Source organism: Liolophura sinensis, chromosome 9, assembly GCF_032854445.1.
Source record: "Liolophura sinensis isolate JHLJ2023 chromosome 9, CUHK_Ljap_v2, whole genome shotgun sequence".
Classification (NCBI taxonomy): domain Eukaryota; kingdom Metazoa; phylum Mollusca; class Polyplacophora; order Chitonida; family Chitonidae; genus Liolophura; species Liolophura sinensis.
The window spans coordinates 33,786,652-33,814,156 of NC_088303.1; the positions used below are offsets into that span (position 1 = coordinate 33,786,652).

Below are 27,505 nucleotides of genomic sequence, written 5' to 3' on the forward strand. Positions count from 1 at the left end.
ACAGGAGTAAACCTCTGATAAACTGTGATATGTATGGCATATTGACGGAAGACAAGGACACTCCATGTAAAACCACACAATAAAGAGGTACCAACCTATGCATCTGTGCATTCAGTGTCCCGGAAGCAACGCAAGGATGGGAATCTGGAAAAGAGACTGAACTCATCTCTAAGTTGAGCTATGGCAATTGAAAGACAATGTCGATACCGCCAAAAAATACTGACCTAAAAATAAGCTTTTGCCCTAATTCCCCTTTGGGCTGATATCATAAACAGCAACTAGCATTTTTAACAGCTAGAGTACGTGGAATTTAGCCATGGCTTCAAGATACCAAAACAGTTATGTTTCTACTGGACACATCCGTTCCGTGATGTCGATATACCTAATTCATTGTATGTTTTCACGTAAAAAAGGACATGCCACAGAGAACAAGCATGGTTTCATATAACGTAGAATTACTTCGGTATAAAAGCATCAAATTCGCTACATTACAGTAGTAGTACTACACTTTTTTAATGAACAACATCTATTTCTGACAGCTCATCGTCTTCTGGAAGCAAGCTATCATGGAATCTCCGCTGGATGTAATCACAATCCATCACGGACAGTACCAAAGGCTTGTATTGATTCAAAGAGATATTTGGTTACAGCGTGGTAAGAAATGTGGCATAATAATGTTTAAAGAAACTTCCTTTAAAAAAAAACATGGGGAACCACATCAAGCATACCATCTTCGAATGAACAATAAAACCTTTCAAACAGTATTGGTATCTTAAGTCTTCCTTGATTGTATTTTCGTTTAACATAGTTTACTCGCGCTCGCTATGTATCCAAGTTTGCCAGGCCAAATACGCCGCACGATTGTTTACGGTGTCTAACAGTTTGGAATATGTAGTCCATGTTTGTGCAAGCCCATGTGCTGAGCACATGATAACTCATTTATATTACCGCTTTTCATAACAAGCTACAGCCTGCAAATTCTTATCTGGAATTTATTTTTACCAACTTCGTTATCTTTGTGGCATTTTCACGTAAATTGTAAGGCCGGGAAGAATGGTGTTTAGTAAACACAGTATCTATGACGTCTTTTGATCTATGTGGCCAGATCGATGGAAAAGTTGAATCCGCAAAAGAATCAACGGGAGAGCTTGGCGGCGGCGATGTGTCCCGGGGAAGGATAATTTGCACGGCAGGGGGCGGCTGAGGTTCTGGCACTCACCGCTATACTCAATGTATCCGGTAACGATCGCGGAAATTATAGTAGCTGTGAGAGTGTATTGGACTTAAAATCTGTAGTCTACAGTGCTACGGAGTTCTGGAAGAACCGTCATTCAGTGTTCAGTCTTACGGGCACTGGTGTGTATATTTGCACAGCCCATCTCAACAACTTTCCTGGCATAGATGATGAAATTTCACCCTCAAGATATAATAGTGTTTTCGTTTAATGTAAACTACTCAGAAGATCCTTAAACAATCACGGTTTATTTGGTATTGAATGAGTCAGCATTGTTTCGGGGAGGTTTCCTGATACTTTCTTTTTTCCTTGGATCTTTTTTGGACGACTCACACCTGTGGAATAGAGAGGTTTGTTTGGTGGAGATCATCAAACGTTGTTTTGATTCATCCCTGATTGCCTGGTCCAAATCCTAGCTGAGCTGGTATTCGCTGTGGAGGGCAGGGCACTGTATATGATTGTCAGCTCCCTCTTACGCTCGGATCGCTGTACGCTTTCATACATATTTTATTGTCTCCGCGTGGGATTTACTGGATGATTGTGTAAAAGTGGCGATTGAGGTCTTATCCACGCAGTGCTGACCAGGGCCTCTTGTCAATGTGCTGGCAAAAAGTGGTATGTTTACAAGTGATATCCCAGAATGGGTCTTATTAACGTGTTACGTGCTATCGTCGTGCGGCTCATGTTTGCTGGCCATGGAGTCATCGCCATCTGGAGGCTTTACATCATGACGAGTGACATTAAGTCCTTGTTTCTAGGCGCCTCGCTGGTTGGACTGTTTATAGAGTCTTGCGTCACTCTCTGCTTCAAAAATGGCAAAGAATGGAAATGGTAAGTAATTCCAATACATTTTTTCTCACATATACTTCATTAAGCAGACACCTACATATGTATATAGTGAAGACGTGACTTTATTCAGGAGTTTGACGTCAGGTGTTAGACTCCTGGAGGCCCTATTTACTTTCTTTTGAAGATGTGAAAAATGTGAAACGTTCCTTGTGTTCTATAGCCTAGCGCACTGTTTTACCAGATGATTACAAACTATAAAACAGAACTTAATTGGTATTTTGTTTCGGTATAAAGTGTACATTCTCTTCGTTCTGAGTTCTGATGGCTTGTTTGCTTGCCCTATGAAGTAGGAACAAAGATATAGCCCTATACAGAAAGGCAGATTCCTGACAAATGTCACATATTTGGAAATACTCATTCTTCGTCAGCAAATAGGATGACACATTTCATCACGACCAATTTTCTTGTAAGCATTGTCCTAAATAATATATAATTTGAAACAGCTGATTTGAAAGAGCTTGTTAACTGACTTAACAATCACACTTTTGAAGAAAAACGAACAAGCAACAAAACAGTCAAGTCTGTGTTTTAAATTACGTTTTGTTGCTGTACTTCGAACATGATTCCCAGTGTTTTTATGTTGTTTGTATTCTATACTACTGGTCTCTGGCCGCCATATTGGTGGCACAAACTGCCACTGTGTGTTTTAATACACGCACAAGGGGCACGAACCCCATCCAATTACATTTTTCGGAAACTATGCCAGTGTTTTGTTATTTGGTCTCCCAACGATCTGCTACAGACAGGGAGGAAACATATATAGATAGACAGTATCTGTAGTGTGGCGATACGTACACTATCTGAAGTGTTATAGAAACACTTTGCAATTTGCAAAGAAAATAATGTCGTCTTACACTATCTTAATGTCAATTTCCATACCTGTATGATGCATGTTTCACATTAAATAAATGTTCAAAACAGTCATGTAATCTGCCATTGTATTACAACTTTCAACATACATCACATTGATGGGAAAGTCTTGCGGCAACCTGCGGATGGTCGTGGATTTCCCTCGGCCTCTGCCCGGTTTCCTCCCACTATAATGCTGGCCGCAATCGTGTAAGTGAAATATTCTTTAGTACAGCGGATAACATCAGCCAGATAAATAAATAAATAAGTAAATAAGTAAGTAAATAAATAAATAAATAAATAAATTAGGACATTGCTTGGCTTACAGTGAGCTTGGTGACAGTTTCGTCTGTTAGAATTGTGTGCAACTATAACTGCAACACATCGGTCAATATAAGGGTTAAAAGTACAATAGTTCCCTTCAACAAACGAACAGGCCATAAGTGTGCATCCGTGCACATGGGCGGAATGTATACTATATTGTAGTAGAAGGCAAATGTTTGTCTTCTTAATGTGGCTTAAATGTGACTTCCCTATACATATAGTGTTTTATTCGCGATCTTGTTCCAGTTATTATCTGTGATAATTTATCAGCTTGTCTCCCTACGCAATATCCACCGCTTCCATCTGGTTATGGCTTGTCATTATTATACATTGGTATCCAAGCCGACAGGGAGCTGCCATTAATAATAATGCCGTTAAAATATTCCCCGTGTTTAACCCACGGCATTCCTTCACTTTATCCCCGCAATGAAAGTTTATTTTGCCTTGCGCAAGATTAAAATAGCTTACAGAGCTATAAGTGTATCTGATTACGCGAATGCTTGCGCATTGACGGTAATTCTTTGCCTTCGCGTTGGAGTATCGGTATAAGAAAGACATGCGCCTTCCTCCCGTTAGTTAGCTTTCACCCACTTTGCAGGTATGTGCACATATAGTCATAGGTTCGAATCCATTATATGCTGTTTTAATGCTGTTCAATGGGAATACATATATACGTATTATCTATCATGTTGAACCAATACCGCGTATTCTCTTACTTTGCTATTGTATCCATCTGCAACCTGATAAATATTTCTCTTTTTTCTCTTTTTTTTTCGCTAAATAGCACCAAGAAAGATAACGCCTTCCAATCCCCAACCACTCTCGCTATTTAAAGTCCATTTGTTCTACTCATAAGACACGTGTCAAGCCTGGACACATCTGACAGATTTATGTTAAAATTGCACATTTTGATGAACTAGATCTGGATATGTGATCTGATCCAATCAGAGAGCACTCTTGGTGGTCCACCATATATTTATTCCTTTTGCCAGCGTGCGGAACCGAAATAAATTGATGTTGTGCTTTTTTTCTCTCGACCGTCATCGGTCCAGAAGCTATTAGCCGATTTTCCGTACGTTGTCAGAATCAAACACAATGCTGCTAATCTTAAACTGTATTAATTCAGGCGGCTGGCGGCTTGCTTATTGAAATCCTCCGGAAAGTCCAATAAAACACGCGCCCTGGTGACTTGAATCTGTTCTTGGAAGAGCTTTCTGAGCAAGGAATAGTCAACCATTAATGGCCAATTCATTGTGTGCCTTGGAAGAAGAGGATAATGACCTGTAACTGTGAGGACTTTGATTTTATACTCTCACAAACCTCCGACAAGAGGCTGATTGATAAAGAGAAAAGAAAAAAAGGGGGACAATTCTGTTCAGAGTTCTGCTGCCTTCGTGAGATTTTTCATTTTTAAAAGTCAAGACTTCATTTTCATGTATTCTTTGAAGGGAAACTTATTCTTTACGGTAGAATAAAAACTTTGAATGAAATGTGTGGACAAAGGCATGAGGATTATTTCTTGGTCAAGAATTTCATAACTGCCTTTAATCAGACTCGGTGTGAGACGTGAGCTATAATATAGGAAACATTTAAGTAATCCCTCTTTTTATGGCATGGATTTGTGAGAAGACGACTCTCGTGCCTTTGTGTTTAGAAGCACTAAAGTTTGTGTGTCAGTGGTCTATCTTTGCATACGACACTTTTGTAATTCGTGGTTTCTTGATTGTGTCTTATCAGCTTCAAAATTTTTTTCACCTATATCAAATATCGACCAGTCGCACAGGGTGTGACATGTCAGCTACAGGATAAGAAACATTTCAGTATAATCCCTCTTGAGTGATATGGGTTTATTTCCTTCTTGTCTCACCTGTTGTCGTCCGTCATTGCGACACTTTTGTAATCCTTGTTCGTTTTGGTTATGTTATATCAGCCTCACAATTTCATATCTGTATCAAACATCAACCAATCATACCGTCAGCTGCAGGATAGAAAACAGTTCAGTAATTGCTCTTTTATTGAAAGGTGTTGTTTCTTTCTTGTACCTCGTGTTCTGGACCCGCTCGCCATTGCATATGCCACTTTTGTGATCAGTCTTAAATTTCATTGACTTACTTACAATAAGTATTTAAGCAAGAGATAAAATATCGCAATGTCGGCCTGTGTGTATGTAATAGTGTCTTGCACAAACCAATTTTCAGCACCGGAAACATAGTTGATCTAGTATATTACATAATCACACCGTCGATATTGATGGAAAATCTGGCCTTTCGTGCATGTCAGACACTGAAATACTTGCTTGTGTGATTCAATGCTCTTTACTTCCGAACGTAGCAGCCATACTATGGCCGTGGGCATCACTATATGTGCACATTACTGCCCTGGTGCCTAGACTTGACGTAAACTCTTTGCAATGGCGGTGGCATAATGTAAACGTTCACCATAATCTTTAGATATCAGCCAAAACAAAGAGTAACAGGTGGTTTATTTCTCCGTCAGTGTCGGGTCGAGTGTCGTATGCCAGATATTGATGACGGAGGATGATGAGATTTTGTAGGAGACTTGTAGCGAAACAGCCAGCGATGGCTGGCGCCAACCATCAAAGCATTACATACAATTTCGGCAGCTTATAGGCAAAGTTGAGTCATTAGCCCAGGAAGCTTCATGACGCAGCCTGATCGGACTGATGGTTGATGGACTAGAGTCTGTGCTGAGGCATGCCATCAGAAAAAAAGTGGGGATGAACGAAGTAATTCGGAAATTATGGCATGTTTCAGTATACACATGAAGGAATCCCCGCTCCACCTTGGAACGCACCGAGCAAAATAGGGAACACAGCCCGCCATAAACTCGAGCCACGCTCGCGCAAGGGTCACCGGGCTTTCGATCTAAGTCAAGGGAAAACATGTGCTCTCCAGCTTAACGCACCCTGTTCCACGTGCTCGCGCGCCACTGATGAAATTATCAGTATTTAAGTGCACTAGATCACCTGACAAGATTATCCTGTTTCTAAAGCGTGCTGGGTGAGACCGTGTACCGTATAGGCGGGGCGGGGATGAGAGGTATTTTGTAAACTTATTATATTCAATTTCCTCTCCAAGCACAGGCAATTGGATTCTTGTCAAGAGTTTCACCGGTGCATACATACGCATAGTTCTTCCATCAGGAACACGGTCGCCGTTATTCTTCTGAAAACAATTTCCGTTGGATGTTTTAAGAGTCAGTCATTAACCGTGCTAACTTGTTTTTTCTCATACTTCAATTGCGAGGAAATCTGAAACAACACCACACATTTCAACTCGATGTCTTGACCACTTTGTATTAATGTTTCTCCCTATAGTCATTGTCTTTATGACAATTACACCACATCCGGACAGAAATAAATCTATCAGAGTATTTACATTTACAAAAAACCATAATCAGGCCGCGTACAACGCTGGCAAAAACAAATTTAGGAATGTATATCCTTTACAAACTTACAAGTATGAAATTTAGAACCAGTATAACATTACCGGAATGTTATAATGAAAACTCGATGTGATGCGTGATGTAAAATAAATTTACCAAAATCACTTCATGGGGAAAATCAGTACAGGTATCGATTACGTCTGCTAAATCGCATAAAACTGCTTACATTACTTAAGCATGTTGATTTATCAGTGGCCGTGGTGGGACGAGATATCTCAAATAACGAGGTACTTACGAAGTCATCGGTAAACTTATCAGTGTTCGTTTGTTCAGAAAACCGAATCAATGACTTAATGACTCATGTATCACATTGGCTTTATTACAATGCTACAACATCCTACAACTTCCTCGTTTGGCGTTCAGCATGAATGGGATAGTGCAACGACTGGTTGACCCGTATCAGTATAATGGGCGGGGCGCCTTACTTGCCTTCGGTAAGTCGTCTCAGTGAAGCAGCACTAAATAAAAGAGCGGTGGAAATCCGTCCTGCAACAAGGAGGCACATTACACGTGCATGCACCCTAAGGATTCCTTCGTGATCATATGACTGAAACATTGTTGAGTACGACGTTAAACCCCAAGCACTCACTCACTCACTCTATACGGATGCGGTTCTCTCCCTCCTTCCAGTCTTTGTTGCTGTGTTTGGTGAGGACGACTGATTATTACATTTCATTTCTACCGACGGCTTAATGCGAACCTAGAGCTGCAGTAATTAATGTGCTTAGTGAAAACACCGTGAATTTGATCAAACGTCATAGGCAGAGAAATTTATCATTGGAATCGTGCTAACGACCCTCTACATCACACATTGTACGAGACCCATTCAAAAATGGGTTGTATTGATTTCTATCCTGCGCACTCATACACCTATGAATCAGGCAAGTACATTATTACCGATGTGAATTACAACACAATGTATCATTCAAAGCTGGGGACGTTCTGTTAGAAACGATTGTAACGGAATTTATATACCTGTTCAGTTCAAGAGATTCATCATTTCCAGCACTGTCGCCATTAACAGAACCCTTTGATTCTTTCCAGACACTGCTAAGTTGTGATTATAAGTTGTGATTAAACATTGCTGCTATTCTGTGTGATGTGTCCTCTATTCGACAAGTTAGAGTCGAATGTTTATTAATGCAGTAATGCTGTATTACACGGCAATGTTGACACTACGGCGAAATTACAGTCAGTCACGGGCTGAAAATTTTCGTTATAAATTCTGCGCGGTGAATCAGTTTATATCCACAATTTGTCGTGTCACTTCATCATCAGGATTCTCTTCACGATAGAATTTCCATCCTGTTCACTCATTTACAGTTATCACTTGTCGAGAAACAACTAGATAACTTTATTCAACACGACTATAGCCCGTGAAGAGTGAGATCGCGCGTTCTAATCCAGCTCTCCATCGATTTTGTTTCTGTACGCCTAAGGTGGTGCACCTCAGTTGTCCAAGTGTAACGATTTTCTCATAGCCATGTATGTTAACATCTAAGAGAATGACCTTTCAGTATTGCCCTCCTCCCAAATTAAAAAAGTAAAGGAACAACCGAAATCAAAATCGTATTTCAAACGGAAATCACATCAATTAATAGGCCATTGAACATTATGTATGGGAAGATTGTAAAAAATAAAAGAACAAATATTATTTTGAATTACATCTTCTTAACAGCATATGTTTATACCCAGCCTTTCTACACGTGAAGTTCTTGCAGGATCTTTCCACTGTATACATATATATATACAGACTACAATAACGATTTGGTAATGGATGAAATTTACAAATCCACAAGGGTTGCATGTTTTTCGTCAATTCATCATCAAGTGACACGATGACACGATTCCCTTGCTTTCATCAATTATACAAAGAAAGTTCTTAAAAATATTGACGATTGATTCGAACTCGTTTTATGTCGTCCATGGATCACTATTTAATGCTATACGTCCGATATCAGTTCAATATGACCGTTGAAGATGGTGATGCGCCTTGATTTTGTCAACACCTGTTTGTGCTGAATTAATAGCACAACGACACTGCTGTGACCAAGAGGTTTGAGGGTTCAACTCGACTCACACGTCGGTCTTCAATTTCACTGTTCAGATCGATTTAATTGTTCACTTTATAATATATTGACGATTGTTTAACTTTCCTGTCTTGGAACTCTGTCAATAGTATACTGTTATTTGGTGAGGTGCCAGGCATGGTGTCCTTCGCGAAGCGTCCTGTGGGGAAGCACCAAAAATGTATCAGCAATTGAACCCGCCCACTACATCCTAATCGGCAGGTGTAAGTAAACATGAGGTATCTACGAATTCCAGTTTATTTGTCTGAATGTTCAACTTTACGACCCAGCCAATACCGCTTTGCTTTAATGCGCCTTGATTGACACATTCGGTGTTTATCAATTCTACTCATTGAGCGCCTATAACAGCAGAATGTACCGGACACCTTTGACACATAAATAAAGGCTCTACTCATCCAGTCCAGGTGTGTATTTGTGCAAACGATTGGTGACTCTTCAATCCTGAGCGCTTAATGTATTATTAAGTCCGGTACTTTGGAAGACAGTGCATGCGTGAGATATACACTACCAGAGACATTATGAATAAACAAACGTTTCTCACCAAAAATGGTGATCAGACCTTTTTCACACAATACCCATGGCGTGACTAATACAAATCCGACATGACCAACGAGATGTAGAAAGGACGGGCTAAAGAAATGTGTCTTAATGCAGTTTCCTTGTTTGACTCACAAATACAAATGGAGCCTTGTTTTCGCATTATGGGTGAAAAGAGCACGTGGTTAGCATGGAAAGTGTGCCATTTCATTGGAATCGGCGCGAGTCCTGGCAACAAGTAAGACAGAAGGCCTGTGAGTCCCAGCTAAAACACGATTATTATACTTAATCTGAATCACAGTAATCAAATGGCTCTGGCGTACGTGAACAGAGCAGTGAGCTCTCACTGGTTTAATAGGCCCTCACGCTGCTTTTCTGCCCTACCTTTTCATGTCACTGTGTGTATCTGCATGATGCCACTATGTCAGGGCGATGTTAATAAAGTTTAAAAACACACCACATGCATTCACAATTAGTACAGCTGTTAGTAAATGTACAGTGCGTTCATCATATAGGTAGAAAATATATTCCAGTGGAGTTTGAATACAGTAAATATTATTTTATTCCAGTTTATTTCTCAGCACAGTTGGTAGAGCGTCCGCTGCGGTAGATCCAGGGTCAATCCTGGGTCAGATCACGCCTAAGACCTTTTAAAAAAAGAGAAAGTTGTAACTTGGTGTTCAGCATAATTAAGGGGATAGTGCAACGACTGGTTGACTCGTATAATGGCTCATAACGGTTTACTTGCTGTCTGTAAGTCGTCTCATTGAAGCAGCACCAGATGAGCGATGCAAATCCGTCCTGCACAAGGAGGCACATTACATACACTCTAAGGACTCCTTGGTCGTCATATGACTGAAAAATTTTTACGTACAAAGTTAAATCCCAGTAGGCATCAAGTCGCCATGACACTTACGTGCTCATAACGTTAAGAATTCTTTATTTCATTGTTTTTTCAACGGCATTCTCAATCAACCCATCACTTTCAGTTTTTTGGGTGGAGGAAATCAAAGGGCACGCGTTGAACCATCAACCTTTGAAAAGTTACAGTCCAGCTGTTGAACTTATGACGTACTATTATTTATTCACACTATACTGATGATAGAAAAGTGGCCTTGAAGAGAGTACAAACTCCAGCACGAGCGTCGATAAGCGTTTATTATTGCCAGGACCTTGGTGAGAGACCGGAAGTATACAATTATGGCTCCATTTTAATTCCATGTCAAAGTATTTGCAACTCAGGCACCTTTATTGGTCCTTGCCGATAGATAGTCACTTTCTAAGAGATTTTGCCCACTGTCAACTACATACAACATGAAAGACAATAAATTAATATATATCTGTTTAAGTGCATGTTGGTTGAGTGGTCTAGATGGACCACATGCTGGCGGTTTGGTTTCTGACTGACATACGCTGTTTCGAAACGCGGGGTAAACTCAACCCATGTTGAGCTACATAAAGAAATATCATCTAAGAACGATATTACAATTATTTAAAAACACTTTCTTGTTACTTTCTATATAATATCTACCAATCAGATTTAGAAGTATGGAGAGTAAAACGACAGCCTTCAGTGACAAATGTATCACGCGTAACTGATGAAATCCGACCTCTTGTCATATTACCTGAAGTAGGGTTTTATTCTGCCAGTCCATACTTGAAGAGTAATAACTAACACCCCTCCCCCTCCATCACCAAGACTTAAGCAGAATTAGCTGGAAACCGAATTGCAGCGATGTTGAATGCAATTTATTAGACGCCATTGGTCTAAAATTCCTAACATACAATAACACGAAAACAATACAAAGGGTCCATTGCTATGTGTAACAATAGCGACGTACTTATATCCATTTCATAAACGTTACCGTGTTTATCCAGTCTCTTATCCCTTTTTATCATCACCCTTATTACTATCACGGTAAATTAGTATGAGAAAAACAATCAAAATGTCAAGAATTTAGAACATTATATCTATTTTTCTTGCATGTCTCAGTATCCCTCACACACCATATTTGGAAAACGCCTTGATTCAACCCTAGTTGTTCTAGTTTGCATTGTCTCCCTAGAGAACTATACTTTGTCTCGTGAAGTTGGTTTGGCATTGTCTATTCACGAGCTAACGTGGTAAAACGCTGTGACTACGATACTCAGTGACCTATACAGCTCCAGTGGTCACAATAGTATAGTACGAGCTACGGATTAATTTTCTCTTTGTTGATTATATTTGCCCGAATGTCCTGCCGATTTAGGTAATGAGGTCGCGACCACACCTAGGCTGTTAATGAGAAGGAAAACTTAATCACTTAGAACGTTAAGGGGAAAGGTCAGAGGTATGTATTGGTCGTCCTATAACCCTAATCACGCCTCAACTCGTAATTCCAACATCAAGAATGCAATCACACTTGGTAATTTGGTATTTCTGAGTGTAGTTACTTTAAACACTGTGAAAGTATATTTATGCACAGTTTTATTTATTTATTTGATTGGTATTTCACGCCGTCCTCAAGAATATCTCACTCATACGACGGCGACCAGCAATGTGATGGGAGGAAACCGGGCAGAGCCCGGACGAAACGCACGCCCATCCGCAGGTTGCTGACAGACCTTCCCACATATGGCCGGAGAGGAAGCCAACATGAGTTGGACTTGAACTCACAGCGACCGCATTGGTGAGAGGCTCCTAGGTCATTACGCTGCTCTAGCGCGTTAACCAAATGAGCCACGGAGGCCCCTGCAAAGTTTAAAGTGGTCTATTTAGTTATGCCTACTTCGATTTCTAGAGGTCTATTCCTTTAAGTTAAATGAAACGCTAACCAAGGCGAACAAAATATGTAAATTGGCCATGCATGACAGCGTAGGCTCACGTAGAATATGTAGCCCAGCACAATTCTAGTCCACGTAGAGTCATTAAATGTTTTAACACGCTTTTGAGCATCTGGGCCATGGTGTACACGCCTGTCTGTACACACTGTGACATACTTCAAATGCCTTGGAACAATTCAACCTTAATCAGCGAGATAACTGGTCAGCAAAGTCTTCAACAAAACGGGCATTGCGAATATGAAAAATCTCAAAAGCTTAACAATACTATAAATGAAGGAATCATTGATCGCATAACCCCATTAATACTTCAGAAACGTAGAGAATATGATAAAAGTTCTAATCAATCAACAGACTAATCATTAAAATGATCCCTGACTTAATATTGTGTCAGTTATAATATTTATAATCTATGACTATACAGTGTAGTCATTCTACACACGAGCACAAACCTATAACTAACCATATAGTCTGGTGTGCACATTTGATGATCCACCTATATACACTAGTAGGCCTTTACTAGTAGGATAACTGTGGGAGTACGTACCGTATCACCAGAGAGAAGGATTTTCCAACACCAACACATGAATCTTCATCGGCAGTGCGAAACAGGTGCGCCTGCAAAAAAAAAATGACAGGGTAAAAAAGGAGACACCCCTGTAAAAGTAAATAAATTCCAAGACGCTTGCAAAACTAAACTACTTGTACACGTCTTTATTACCAATACTTACAGTAAATGCAGCACTTTGAAGACACGAGGAGGTCTGAACCGATAAGAAATGTATAAACAGTGGAATATATACTATCGCAAAAACCAAACACAGTAAACAGAGCGGTCTAAACTGTCTTTGTTTAGACTGCAAAATAATAGACCGTAGAGCCGCCAGAAGTCTTTCATGAGGAAGTATATGAGCAATACATGAAAGGAAAAGACAACAAAAAATAAAACCTGACTTACTTCGGATGAATGATGGGAACAGACCTAAATGGCCTCAGAGATTTTTATCTGATGTGTATCAAGAAACACGGTGTACTCCACGCATATATGATTAAAAGGCTAAACAGGTTTCGCGTGAGTAAGCGGAAACTGCTGCGTCCTCTGCTTATGGTAATATCTCGTGCCTGACTAGTTAAAGCTATTTCGAATGTCTCAATGTGCGAGATTTTGCTTACTTTGAACTCTGGTATATTGCGGTTGGGCAACATCTCAAAAATGCTTTTTAAACTTCCTGTGGGGTACTGTCGTCACACGAGCGTCGTCAGTCGCGTATTGTCAACATGGCTTTGGGAATAGTCAGAAAAAGGGAGTATACAATTATAGCTCGAAATTCCTTGTCAAAATACCTGCAATAAAGACGTCATCAGTTCCTGACTGAGATAGCCGGTTCGAATCCCGGAGTTGTCTCAACCAATTTTGAGCACACAAGTATATATACCCAGAAAGCATAATCTAAGAACAATATTACGATTACTTAAAAACCTTTTCTTGTTACCTTCTATATGACGTTCTCCAATCAGATATAGAAGTATGGAGAGTAAAACCATAGCGGCAACGACAGAGGGATAATTGGCAAATGTTCACATGTAACTGGTGAAATCCGGCCTCTCGTCATATTACTTCTGGGGATTTGTTCTACCTGTTCATGCTTAAAGAGTAACAACTAACAAATAATTGCTTACCGTACCAGTAGATTAAATATGAACTCATCTGCTGTTGTATTTGGCTTTGGACAACTGCAACGACTGCTAAGCTTCACTAGGATTTTAAATATGGAATTTGACTTGAAAACAGTATTAATTAATATACTTTCAAACAACATCTGTAAGTCAGAAGAGATTTTTTCAGGGTTCTTTTTACTTCTGCTATCACATAACATGACATCTACGGAATATAAAGAACTCAGATGGGTAGGACGTCTGGATGTTAAAAACAAAATCGCATGAGATTCCAGTTTGGTATCTTTGAGAAAAGAACCAATCGTCTAAGAAACCCTAAAGTGCTTTTCCAGCCAACACTCCTAACAGCCGTTAACGGCGCACTTCAGGTCAAGTGTAAACACAGCAGTCGTCAGGAGCAAGCGTAAAAATGATAGCTCCTTTTCATCCGTGGAATGAGGGCCATCAGCTTAACGATTTCATCCCATGCATACTAACAGGTGCGTTAGTGTCGGTGCATGCCATCGACTTCCCTGGACTGGAATATTGATGACTTACCGATGTTGCCATTTCCCTAAGTTTCCTGACAATTACTGAACAAACGGCGGCAACTGCTTTAAGTTTTGTGTGTAAAGAAGACAGCAGAAAGAAGACCTTCAAGTGGTTGCCGCTCCCTTGCCAGCTCTCTGCCTACTTCAAAGACAGCTGAGCGTTGCAGATGCTAGGTTGTGATTATTAATTAATAGCGAGACACACAAACTATATGTGTGTATGGTCAAATGCACAACTAGTTTGTACCGTTCTGTAGGCATCAGCATAATTTGATTTTTTTTCTTATTTGCATGACTGATGTTTGAAGCCATACTGCAGAGTATTTTGGTTATATGTGACTGAACGTAGGAAAACATCACTATTGCCAAATACCTAATAAACTTCTAAAGTTGAATGTATTTACCTATGGGTTTTTACGTCGAACTGGGCAAGTCCATGCCGCCAAAGTGCAATATTCACTGAAGATAGCAGACATGACACCTCACCCAGTTTATAGTAACACCGTGCCAACCAGCCCTATTTCCTTATAACCTCTCAAAAGCTAGTCAGCGCCAAGCGAGGCAGCAACAAGTACCAACCTTATGATATAAAGCCGCTCCACCAGAGCTACATTAGAGAACTATATATATCTGGTCAAGCCCTGATCATCTCCAGAATTTCGTCTCAAATTTGTCACTTGTATTTCGATCGCTAGGGCGCACGGGTTCAAACCCGCTGTTGTACGGACAGGCAATTTGTGGATTGCCTCACTCTCAGCAATGCGATCGCTGTTCAAGTCCACCTCATGCTGGCTTCCTCTCCGGAGGTACGTTGGAAGGTCTGCCAGCATCAGCCTGGTCATTGGTATTTCCCGTCGTCTGGCCATTTTCCTCCCAGCACATTATGATGGCCCCAAAAGTGAAACATTCTTGAGTATGGCGTAAAATATCAGTCGAGTAAATATAAGACTATGTATGACAGCAAAAGCTTACTTAGCATCTGTATGTGGGAAGGTCTTCCAACAACCTACGGATGCTCGTGGGTTTCCCCCGGGCTCTGCCCGGTTTCCACCCACCATAATGCTGGGCGCCGTCGTACAAGTGAAATATTCTTGAGCACGGTGTAAAATAACAATCAAATAAATAAATAAATACTTAACATCTGTAAGTATAATTCTAGTAAACTCTGTAGGGTCATTTAATCATGCTTCTACACGTTTTTGGTGCCTCTTTAAGGATTTTCCCTGTACACTATATACTATTAATATCTTTACAAAATGCGCAGACTATAAATGCCATGGACCAATTTACCGTTAACTAAAAAGCGAATAAACTAACTAGTGAATAAAGTTTTCAACAAAACGGACATTCCGAATGCGAAAAAGCTGAACTATAAAATAATTAAATGAATCATTGAGTTCATAACCCTAATCAATAATTCAAAACCTGTAGAATATGTAGATATTTGCTCTAATCAATCAACTGATTAATCATTAAAATGACACCTGACATAACATTGTGTCATTTATAATATTTATAATCAATGACTGTACTGTGTAGTCATCCTACACACGAGGACAAAACATTACTAGCCATAGTGTAGCGTGTACATTTAATTATTCACCTATATATGCCTTTGCTTGTAGAATTCATTGACTCGGAAACCATGTCACCAGAGGGAAGGGTTTTGCAATGCCAACTCGCTCATGCGAAACAGGTGCGCCTGCTAAAAAAAATGACATGGAAAAAAGACATCTGCAAAAGCAGATAAATTCCAAGACGGTTGCAAAAACAAACTACTCATACACGTCCTCAACAACCAGTAAATACCAAAAGGGCATGTTTATATTTATTCTTTTGTTCCTTTCTTTTTTTATTTATGCGTACCAATACATATATAATAAATGCAGCATTTTAAGCATCAGGAGGTCTAAACCGATAAGAAATGTAAGCAGCGAAATATATACTATTGCAACAACCAAACACAGTAAACAGAACAGTCTAAACTGACTGTTTAGAGAGAAAAATAATAGACCATCCAAAAATAACTTTATTGGGAATGTGTTGTTTTATTTTGCCTAACGTAAGTTGAGGAGTGATGCTGCCTTGAGCCTTTCAGATCTAAACACAACGATGCGAAAAGGTTTACAGTTGTTCACGTGGAAAAATTCTTCGTCCCATAATCTAATACCAAAAGATTAGCTACCCCAGGTTTTCCATCGGGAAGTATATGAGCAATGCATTAAAAGAAAAGGCCTTTTAAGTAGTATATAGAGTTATTTAGGATGAGGGGTGGGAACAGATCTAAACGACTGCAGACAGTTTCATCTGACTGCTTGATAACTATAAATCACTAAAAATTCTTACAAGGGCATGGGATGCGCCATGTTAGAGCAATAATAAACACGTTGTCGCGTCACCCGTACTCCGATGAAATGAAAAGAGAGTTCATGTGCATCAGCGGAAACACCTGCGTCCTCGGGTTACAGGAACTGATAACAAGGTGGCGCTTTCATTTGTCTCATTGTGCGAGATTTCGCTTACTTTGAACTGCGATATATTGGTTGGGCAACATCTCAAAAACAAAAATAAACATATGCTTTTTAAACTTCCTGTTCCATCGATGCATATATCCATTTAGTCTAGCGTTGTCATTTCTTTTAAATCAAGTAACAAATACTATAAATTAAATTGCCCCTCTAAATATTATAAGGGAAAAGTTTTTTTAATATGGCGTTAAACAACAATCATATGAATCAGATTGATCCTCCTGATTGACCCTTATGTATCCGTATATTAGCGTACAGTGAGATAAGGTAGCTCTTCAAGACTTCAGCCATTTGTCATCTTTAGCAAACCATAAGCACTCTGGAGAATACAAGCAGAAATGTATCATGCTGTTTAGACATCTCTGTATTTTGGTCTAGTGCTTTATAAAGCCACTGGCATAACTTCTGATTTGTACAATGGATCTAAACAGTTCCAAAATCCAATAAAGGTCCCACTTCCTCTGCACCCGACGTATGATGTAACAAACTTTAGATAAAGACTTAAATGCATACCCAGAAAGATGGTTTGATCAGTGTGCTTATTGATAACGCAATCTTTTTCGTTGTGATTTTATTCGATTTGTTATAATTCATAGTCTGCTGTCGGTTATAATTTGATTAGTAAGATTTGTTTTGTGCACAAACGCAGGCTTCCGATAGATTGAGATTGTCTATAACTGTTTGATGTTCTGTTTTATAGCCATGTCCTGTCATAAACCAATCCATCGGTATGTTGTTTGTAACGTCTTAGAAAAAAAGACTCTATGTATGTAATTTGTTAACTTCTTGGATGCCAGTTAGGCAAAATAAAACGGGGACCTGTTCATTTTAGGGACTTCCTGTACCAAGATAAATAGATATACAAATACTTTATCAGCAATGCCTAACGAATGCCAAGAGCCTTCGCCCACTGCAAAGTGAACGTGCCAAAATAGTTATTTGTCCTTGAGCAATATTTCTCTGCAAAGTTGATATTTGTTTTGACACTTCTAAGTGGGAAGATGCTTCTGGAACAGTCAGTCTGTCTGAGCCAAAGCTCGTTTCAGGAACTGTGCGTATCTGATTCTCGCGTTCGTTTGTGTGTTCACTTACTTTCGGATTGCGTCATGTTGACTGATTGTCTCGGTACTGATTTATTTGATTGGTGTTTTTACGCCGCACTCAAGAATATTTCACTAATACGAAGGTGGCCAACATTAGGGTGGAAGGAAACCGGGAAGAGCCCGGCGGAAAGCCACGACCATCCGCAGGTTGTCTGGGTACTATTCCGGTCAGACAAATTTTCTGTTTTGAGGAATATTAAAACTGTTCAGACCTTAACCTACGTTGTGGAAGGATATGGGTGGTACTTCTGCCTTTGTTTTATTATGCCACACAGATTCAGATACACATTTTCTGGTATAAATGAGAATTTATGACAGTTACTGACGTCAGCCGGTAGCCGCTCCGGAATTTAGAAATTTTTCGGTTTCTCGGCAAAAATTGATCCAGTTTTATAAGGCATGCATGGAGAAATGAAGTTAATCTATACACGATGGAAGCAGATTTATACCGTTTTGCCCCGTCGTTATACCCCAGACTGATAGGCCCTCATTTGGCCGTCGGCCGTCGGGGTAGGTCGTCTTTTAGGCCGTTCATTTGGCGAATGTTAGACTAATAACTCGTGTTCTGTCGCATGTGGCCAGTTAAATATCCGTCTTGTCACATAATCCTACGACAATTTAGTAACTCATAGATTAACACAAACCATTTTCTATTCTATCATGAATGAACACGTTAATATCCATTTCGTCTCAATACTCTAACACAACTCAGGTTTTATCATACTCAAGCAGATTAATTTCATTTTGTCACTCACACGTAACTGACACAAACAATTCATTTTCTGTCACACTAAAACAGGTGAATATATAACACAAAAAAGTGTTCGATCATATTTAAACTTGTGAATATCCGTCTTGTTACATAATACAAAGGCTGAACAAACCGACATATGTTGTATTACATTGAAGGAAAGTATCCTTTGATATCCTGTCACATAAACTTAACAGAACAAAGCGATATCCTATGTTTCAGTCTTTATCGTATTTGAACTCATAGACGGACCAAAATGCGCCCGGGTGTAAGGCCATAAGAGGCTTAGCATGCCTGTGAAATCACAAGTCCGCATGGCATCCAGCTCCAAACGTTCCGGTGGGGGTGGGGGTGAGGGGTGTATAACATTATACTAATATGAAATAGGACAAATGAAATGCTGACTACGCCTATTTATATCCAGCAAACATACTGTATTAAAGATAGCTAGAAGGGCAAGATAGCGTGTGAATGTATTGAACTGACCAACACAGGCTTTAAAGCACACGGGTCCAGATATCATTAGGAAGACGGATATAGGACTGTATTGTTGTCGATTTACCTGAAGCATTTCCTCGAGCTGTAATCAGGACAACAGTCTTCCCCAATATATTTACAATGACGCAGCGAGTCATAGCAATGGTGATTGCTATAAACCATCGTCTCATTTGATTCAGTCACACTACCAGCCAATTAGTTCATTACTGTGTGCTTCCTGCAATGACGTATATTTAGCTTAGCAGTAAATACACACGCAATAAGACCATCATTACATGTTTAAAACGGGGCTCCACTGTCTTAAATGCTTAACGTCTTGGATTTCTGCGACTATCAAACCAGTAATCAATATTTATTTATTTACTGATTTATGTGATTGGTGTTTTACATCTAACTTATGAATATTTCACATATGCGGTTTACACCCACCAGCATCCGCAGATTGCTGACAAACCTTCACACGTACGACAGGAGAGGAAGCGTTGATCAATAAGGCCGTGTGTTATTCCGATTCTTGGCAATACTAACAAACTTGCTTGGAAAGTCTTTGCTTGGAAATGACTACCCTATTTGTTTAAACTGCATGGATGTGTGTTTAATTCAACTAACATATAGTTCAATGAAAAGTATTCAAACCTAATTTAGGCATTGGTCAAAAATGTAGAAATTAACCAGGTATCTTTTGCAAATGCATTTACGGTTAAAGCTATGTAATCATTTCTCAGCTGGCGTAGTTCATTTTCTTCATTTAACTGATCAAGAGAAATGCGAATGCTTAAGATTACATCTGTACTGTGTTTTATCGCGGAAGTCATTTTCACACAGTTTCCATAACCCAGGTAACTGTATTCGCTAAAAAAAAGCTACCCCGAAAAATCGATGTCTAGAAATAAAAAAAAAACATCGAATGATCTTGGCTAGGGTAGCTATGATAATGCGTACAGCTGCTAATGTTTAACTCATAGACATGGAAAGAAAAAGACGGATATAGGATCTTTTCTCCCACTATTGTATAAAGTGTGCGAACTCAACAACAGGTAAACGAGTTTATCATAACTTTACAAATATGCGGTTTAGTTCAGTTAAATCCCAACGGATTTAAGTGATTTGTAACTCATGAATATGTTGCCATGAATCACAATTTAATGCTGATATATTTTCGTTGCAAATCCGTGAGGTCTTAAAAAGATGGATCCTTTCGTCTAATGGTGGCCCAATCGGCATGTGTGAGGTGTGTTTCTGGATCCTCCTTATCTGCGTAAATATCATTTTTCATCGCTACATCCCAACGATCGAGGGAGTGTACATGCGAACATTTGTTGACACTGTCACATTTATTAGCTGCGATCAAGTGGCGCGATATAGATTGGTCGTTCTGACTGCTTGTCCGTCGGTCCATCTTTTAACATGAGCCTCTTCTCTTTAACATGGGCCATTCACTTAACGCTGAACCTTCATATAAGACCACCCTCTACGGCCCAAATGTCGCAGTTATTGCAAATTCGCGCTTATTTGCAATATTTAAGTGTCAATCCATACCTTCATTGGAAATAACTGCCTTGTTCATATATGCGAGTATGTATATGGCCGCAACCGGCTTCCATAAATAAGTAAGAGACAAACACATGAAACTAGTTAGTAAGGCTTATGCACGAATTTTCAACCAAGCTCTGTAATGCAATGATGCCCGTGATCCCCAGATTTGAGTTCAGGTCTGAGAGATTTAGAGATAAACTCTAAATTTTCGCTTAAATCTTTATCCGAATAAACCTTTGGGCCTGACTTTCATTATATGTTTGAATAACCTTAAGTTCTAAGTCAAAACTGAAATAAGCTAAGAATTAAAAACTAAAAGTTAATGTTCTTATCTAATAACTAAATAGGTATAAATGTGTTTGTATCAACAACCAACCGATTGCACCTAACCTACAGTGAGCGAATAAATGAAGTCACGTGGAAGTTACAATTATATCAGAACGAACCGATGCCACCAATTAACGACTATTAACGGACAGGCAAACACTTTGATGAATTCATAATGGCGAGTGTCGCTCTGTGTGACCGTTAGAACAACCTCGTCCCTTGAAGCCTGGTACGGTTACACATGCGAGGTGTCGAGCGCATAGCCCCTAACATTTTAACATGTCGCAGGCCAATTCCCTGTTATTTTATGCGTAGGTCATGCAGTTCGCTGAACTGCATTCGCTGTTGTGTTTTGCGCAAGTGCAATCACAAAGTATGTTTTTCATTCCATACTTACGTAGTTCACATGCCAGGAAATGCATGCGGGGTAAAAGGAAGTCTCAGTTATGTTAATTTAAGTTTTGTGAATTTTTATTCATATTTTTGTTAAAAAGCATTCAGTATGGTTATTGGCATTCCCTAATACCCCCATTGGTCTCTAGATAACGCTATTCTGTATCTCTTAGCACTGACCTGCAACAGAACCACACAGGCTATCTCTAAGCATACGAAGAAGTTGTGACTTCGAAAGTATTTCCATGCCATACTCCAAAATACTTTCATGTCATGCTCCAAAATATTTTCATGTCATACTACAAAATAGTTCCATGCCATACTCCGAAATATTAAAAAGCATTCAGTATGGTTATTGGCATTCCCTAATACCCCCATTGGTCTCTAGATAACGCTATTCTGTATCTCTTAGCACTGACCTGCAACAGAACCACACAGGCTATCTCTAAGCATACGAAGAAGTTGTGACTTCGAAAGTATTTCCATGCCATACTCCAAAATACTTTCATGTCATGCTCCAAAATATTTTCATGTCATACTACAAAATAGTTCCATGCCATACTCCGAAATATTTTCATGTCATGCTCCAAAACATTTCCATGACACACTACGAAACATTTTCTTTTGATACTCAAAAATATTTTTATTTCATACTAAAAATACTTTCATTCCACAGTCAAAAATGTTTTTAGCCTTACCGGGTACTCAAAAATACTCAAGCTATGTATGCATGACAGCGGTCGGATTTAACGGTGATGGATAACATGCCATGTTAACCGCGGAATAAAATTCAGAGCCTCACGAGGCAGCTGACAAATTACCAGATACAACCTATAAAGTGTGGCCAAAAATAACAGCTGCTGCGCTCGAACTCGCGAACTCACTGCTCAGACACAAGAACTCACCAGTCACTTCTTGTCCATGCGCATAGGAAGGCCAACTAGCCATTCCCAGAATTTTGTTAATCTAAGCTACCAGGTTTTACAAGTTTAATTACACTATAGCTTTACCAGCCTAAATCCAGTTTTCTTAATTTTGATAATGGCTACATTTCGGTATTGCTGTGAGATTTGTTGCAACTCTTCACGCTAAACCAGAAATTTATTCCCGATTTGGTACACAGATATCAAATTTTTAAACTTAATTTTTGTACATACCTCTTAAGGAAAGATTGTTATGCCATATCTTGCGATGATTCATTGATTTGTTTAATCAATAGTGAGTTTACACAACAACTACAATTTTATACTCGGTAAAACAAAACGAAGGAATATAACTGTTACAGCAGCGATGCCGGGGTTCAAGCTGGTATTTTCAATCTATGTAATTAAGTGGTGTCTTTATGCATTAGGAGATAAACGGGTTATTAAGAAAGTGTACATTTTTTGAAACCCTATACAAGCCCTGTATTTATTTATCCTGTACACATGGTTAAGAACAGTTTGCCGTCACGTAACCTACAAATATTGCATCAGTCTCCGCCAGATGCATCAATCTGTGCATTTCCAGAACAAGATACATTTCAAGATATAAACGTAGTTTTTACAAACTTAATTTGTCCGAACGCGGTATATCAGCATATTAAATATTAGCTCTATCGGGTAAACAGTTGTCGAGAGAAAGACATCTAAACGTTTTCTGTCGATGGCAATACAGTGGCAAAAATAGAAACGCTTCTATGAATTTGTATATAGAATGCTGTTCCTCTTATGTCTGGGGGCATTGGTAAAGGGTATAATATGACAATTCAGTTAGTATGCGTTTACTTAATAATCAGTAGTGTTTGATAATATTTTGCCTTCCTATTTTGTTCACTTATACCACAAAATTCCCAATTGGCCACATCCGTGCGCAGCTTTAGCGCGGTTTCAATCCAATTAAAATCGCTATGCAAATCTCGCCTTCCATTCGCTTAAATACGTTTATTTGTCACACCATGACGTTTACAAACATTTTGTTGTATTATTTTGTTAGTCTTACTTGCATATTTTAATAAGTTTGGCCTTTTATTGCATGGCTTTTATATCTGTATTCACCATTGATTTGAAAATTAACGTGGATTCAAACATTAAAAAAGAAATATTCGGTTTACAGCCCTCGACTCTGTAGGACCTTTATGAATTGTATTGGCACGTAAAAAAAAACAAACAAAAGGAATATACTGGATGTGATCCCGAAACAATGGGTCTAGTACTAAAGGCCAGTTTAAAGACAGCGCAGTTTTGATCATCTGCTCGTAGTCAAATGCAAAAAACCGAAAGAATACATTCTTGTAAGGTTGATTCCGTTTCCACGGTTAACTGCAGCAAATAGTTTCACGCATTCTTGCAGGAAGGCGTCATGATAAGCAGATAGACACTTTCGAACTGTTTTGAAATGTGTTGATTTATTTATTTATTTATTTTATATGATTGGTGTTTTACGCAGTATTGAAGAATATTTCACTTATACGACGGCGGCCAACATAATGGTGGGTGGAAAACGGACAGAGCCCGGGGGAAACCCACGACCATCCGCAGGTTGCTGAGAGACCTTCCCACGTACGGCCGGAGAGGAAGTCAGCATGAGCTGGACTTGAACTCACGGCGACCGCATTGGTGAGAGACTCCTGGGTCATTACGCTGCGCTAGCGCGCTAACCGACAAAATGTGTTGAGGCTATTTGCTTAAAGACTACACGACATGGCGAAAAACTAATGGTAGATTCGTGATTCTGACGTCAAACCAGACTAAACAACGCTTCATTCTGATTATTTTAAGCGGTTGTTAAAATTGACTTACATTTACGCAATTTTCAAATCTCATACAAATACGAATTTGCATAAAAATGAAAAATCAAAAAACTGCGAATTTGGAAAAGATCATGAAGAAAACATCTGTACTATTTTCATATGATTCATATCTTTCATTCGTCCAGAAGAATCATTCTAAAGGGTTTTCATTAACATCTCTAGATGGCCTAATGTTTAGACCGTCCGCCGCGAGGTCGGGACACACGGGATCAAATCCGGGTCGGGTCTTACCAAACACTTTAAAAATGCTACTTGTTGCTGCCTCGCTTTGGCACTCAAGGCAAAGAAACAGGACTGGTTGGTCCGGTGTCAGTATAATTTGCCTGAATGAGGTGCCGTGCAAGGATTCGCCCTGCCTCAAGAAGACACAGTATATGTATACACACCTAATGACTCCTCGTCGACATATGACTGAAATATTGTTAAGTATGACGTTAAACCCCAAGCGTACATACATACTTTCATACATACATTAAAATCCAATATGGCCATCAAATTACGGGGCAAAAGATTAGGTCCTTCTTTAAAACATACTAGTAGTGAAATTTCATGAATTTCTCATTGACTCTTTCCGCTACAAACGTAACACAGTTTGTCGAAAATAATAATAATCAAGCCGAGAAGGCTTCAGCCCCTAAATATATACACGACGAATCAGGGCACTGGCTGGATTAAAGCTCAGCTGGGCTTAATCTCTACGTGTAGTTAGAAAATACAAAAATGTACTAGATGACACATTTTTCACAAAATGTACTACATAATACAGGTAAGTGGTTTGTACTCTTCGAGTTTTACTTCGCACAATTTTCCCTTTGCGGCAGGACGAGTTTATGCCGCCTAAGTGTTGCCGCCACTGAAGCATCATGTCGAAGACACCAGAGATGACAACCTACCCAGTCAAACTGCGCTGACACCCGGTCAGTCAGTAATGATTTCTTGTTCTAGTTTCTCACTATACTGAAGGCAAAGCAAGGCAGCATAAGTACCATTTCTAAAGTGGTTGATATGACCCCGACCCGGTACATTGGCAGAAGACAAAGGCAAAGTTACAAATACTTGTATGTATGCATGGGGTTTTGCGTCGTACTCAACAATAAGGGAGTTTCGTGTTCGAACTCTTTAGGCGTTGAAGGTAAAAAACAGTCCTCTTGTATCACGTGACTTGTGAAAAATCTTAGGCAGACTTTGCAGGCATTAATTTACCGATCACTTGCACGTCTTTCCTCTAGAACTTCTCAAGTTCACAAAAGTTCAACTTCGCAAGTTTCCCCATGGCCTGTCTAATCTAAATAACTTTTTTGAAACTTCAGACGCCCATGTTATAGTAAATGTGATCCTTCAATGGTTGCCTAACATTTTTGACAGGTCACGTGTTACAGTACGACTTCTTTTTACCTCTTGTGATGAAAGAGTTCGAACTCGAAACTCCTCTGTTTAAATTCTCTACGATCGCAGGCCAGGAGGTCTGACTGCAACCTGCGGACGGTCGTGGGTTTCCCTCGGGGTCTGTTCGGTTTCCTCCCACCATATTACTGGCCACCGTGGTATAAAAGGAATATTCTTTAGTAGGCCTACGGCGTAAAACACCAATCAAATAAACCAACAAATTATTAAAAATTATATATAGTAGAGGTAAAGAAAATTGATGTCCTTCAGTATTTCGTTAGCTCCATTTTGTTCACCATTGATTAATTGTTCTACATAGCGCCACAGATTATTACTGATACAACGGAGGTACATAAGCCTGTTTAAATGTTGTCTCTCACACCTGTGCGAGATTGGCATGGGTGGTGCCCAGTGTTATCATGATAACGATGGGCGCCAGCTTGTCTAGCGTGTTGTCGTATGCCACACACATGACATGCAGCCGGACCCAGTCACGTTATCATCACAGCACGCAATCCAAAAATGGGCTACGTCTTTCCCTGAGAAGTCGGAGAATTATCCAAAGCTCATCATTCTTGGCTTCAAACAGGTGTGTTTTATGTGTCTAATTCAGCGATATGTTTCCTAAGACCAGTGCCTCGTACTTCAGTCTTGTCTGTCGTCGCCCACACGTATGTAAAGTCTTCGCATACAGGGTACAATTACCCTGGCATCTCCATAAAATTTTCAGCTATCTGCCATCTGGTATGTTGCCCGAAATTTCTGCCGGGCCGTTCTCCAAACAAGAACAGGTGTGGAATGCTGACAGATACACGTACACCCTAATTACACCTGATAACTGTAAACTACTTCTTCTGACCTTAAAACTACTGTTGGAAGAACCAGGGGAATACGATAAACATTTTGATGTAAAAGTAATGTACAACATACCGATATGCTGGCAACCCACAATAACCATTTTAAATTCCACCAGAATTTGTGATTTCAGTCAGTCCCTAAAAAGTATTAGGTGTAACGAAATTATGAGGTGCATATCTGTCCGTCACAAAAAAGTTCATAAGTAACTTGCCAAAGGACGGTGGTTTACCCCGGGTACTCCAGTTTCCCCCACCCATGTAGCACTTTAGAAATCATGCAGAAGAAACATGAAAAGAGCAGTTAGTGCGCCCATGTCATGGCTACGAAGCATACCATGACCATTGAAACGATCCAGGGCTCGTATTTAGCAAGCAAGTTTAAGATTTAAGTCATAAATTACAAGTGTTTAAATAGCCAAACTCAAAACAGGAAAAACGTCAAAGTGTGGTTGGTACACTGTGCCGAAGTGAAGAACCAGTGTACACATTTTAAACTCCCTACAGCAAAACATTTTAATTGTAGTAGTTTTTGATTTTTTTGACTTAAATGTGGAGAAAACATAAAAATGACATAAAGTTCAGATGAAAGAGTGCAAAATGATATTCCTAAATGTGGTCTTCAATATTTTTTCCGATTTTTCCTTAAGAAGAAAAAGACATTTGAAAATAATTTTTGTATGGTGGGTATTTGGGACCATCTTTTGATATTTATAGTCTTTGTTTAATAATGTCATGAATGGGGATGTAACACAGGTTTAATAAATTTTTTTCCACTAGAATTTGTTCTTTTCAGCTAACAAATGTATTAAAGCTCATTTGGATAATATCTATGTTCATAAATATTATCATAATATAGGTTAAATGCACACGTTTAGATATGAGCAACAAATTTACATTTAAATAAATTTATTAGACAAGCATCACATCTTTATTTAGAACATTATAACGCAACAACGATAA

The 27,505-nt window shown here is 39.4% G+C and overlaps 1 protein-coding gene across 1 annotated transcript in view; it reads left to right on the forward strand.

Moving 5' to 3' along the window:
* The first annotated feature begins 1,800 nt into the window (after positions 1 to 1,800).
* The window catches only part of LOC135475853 (transmembrane protein 26-like), a 38,060-nt gene continuing 12,355 nt past the window's right edge, over positions 1,801 to 27,505 (forward strand). The window contains exon 1 of the mRNA XM_064755797.1: positions 1,801 to 2,065. Within this exon, the coding sequence (XP_064611867.1) occupies positions 1,875 to 2,065 (191 nt within the window). The 5' untranslated portion in view covers positions 1,801 to 1,874. The remainder of the gene's footprint in view (positions 2,066 to 27,505) is intronic.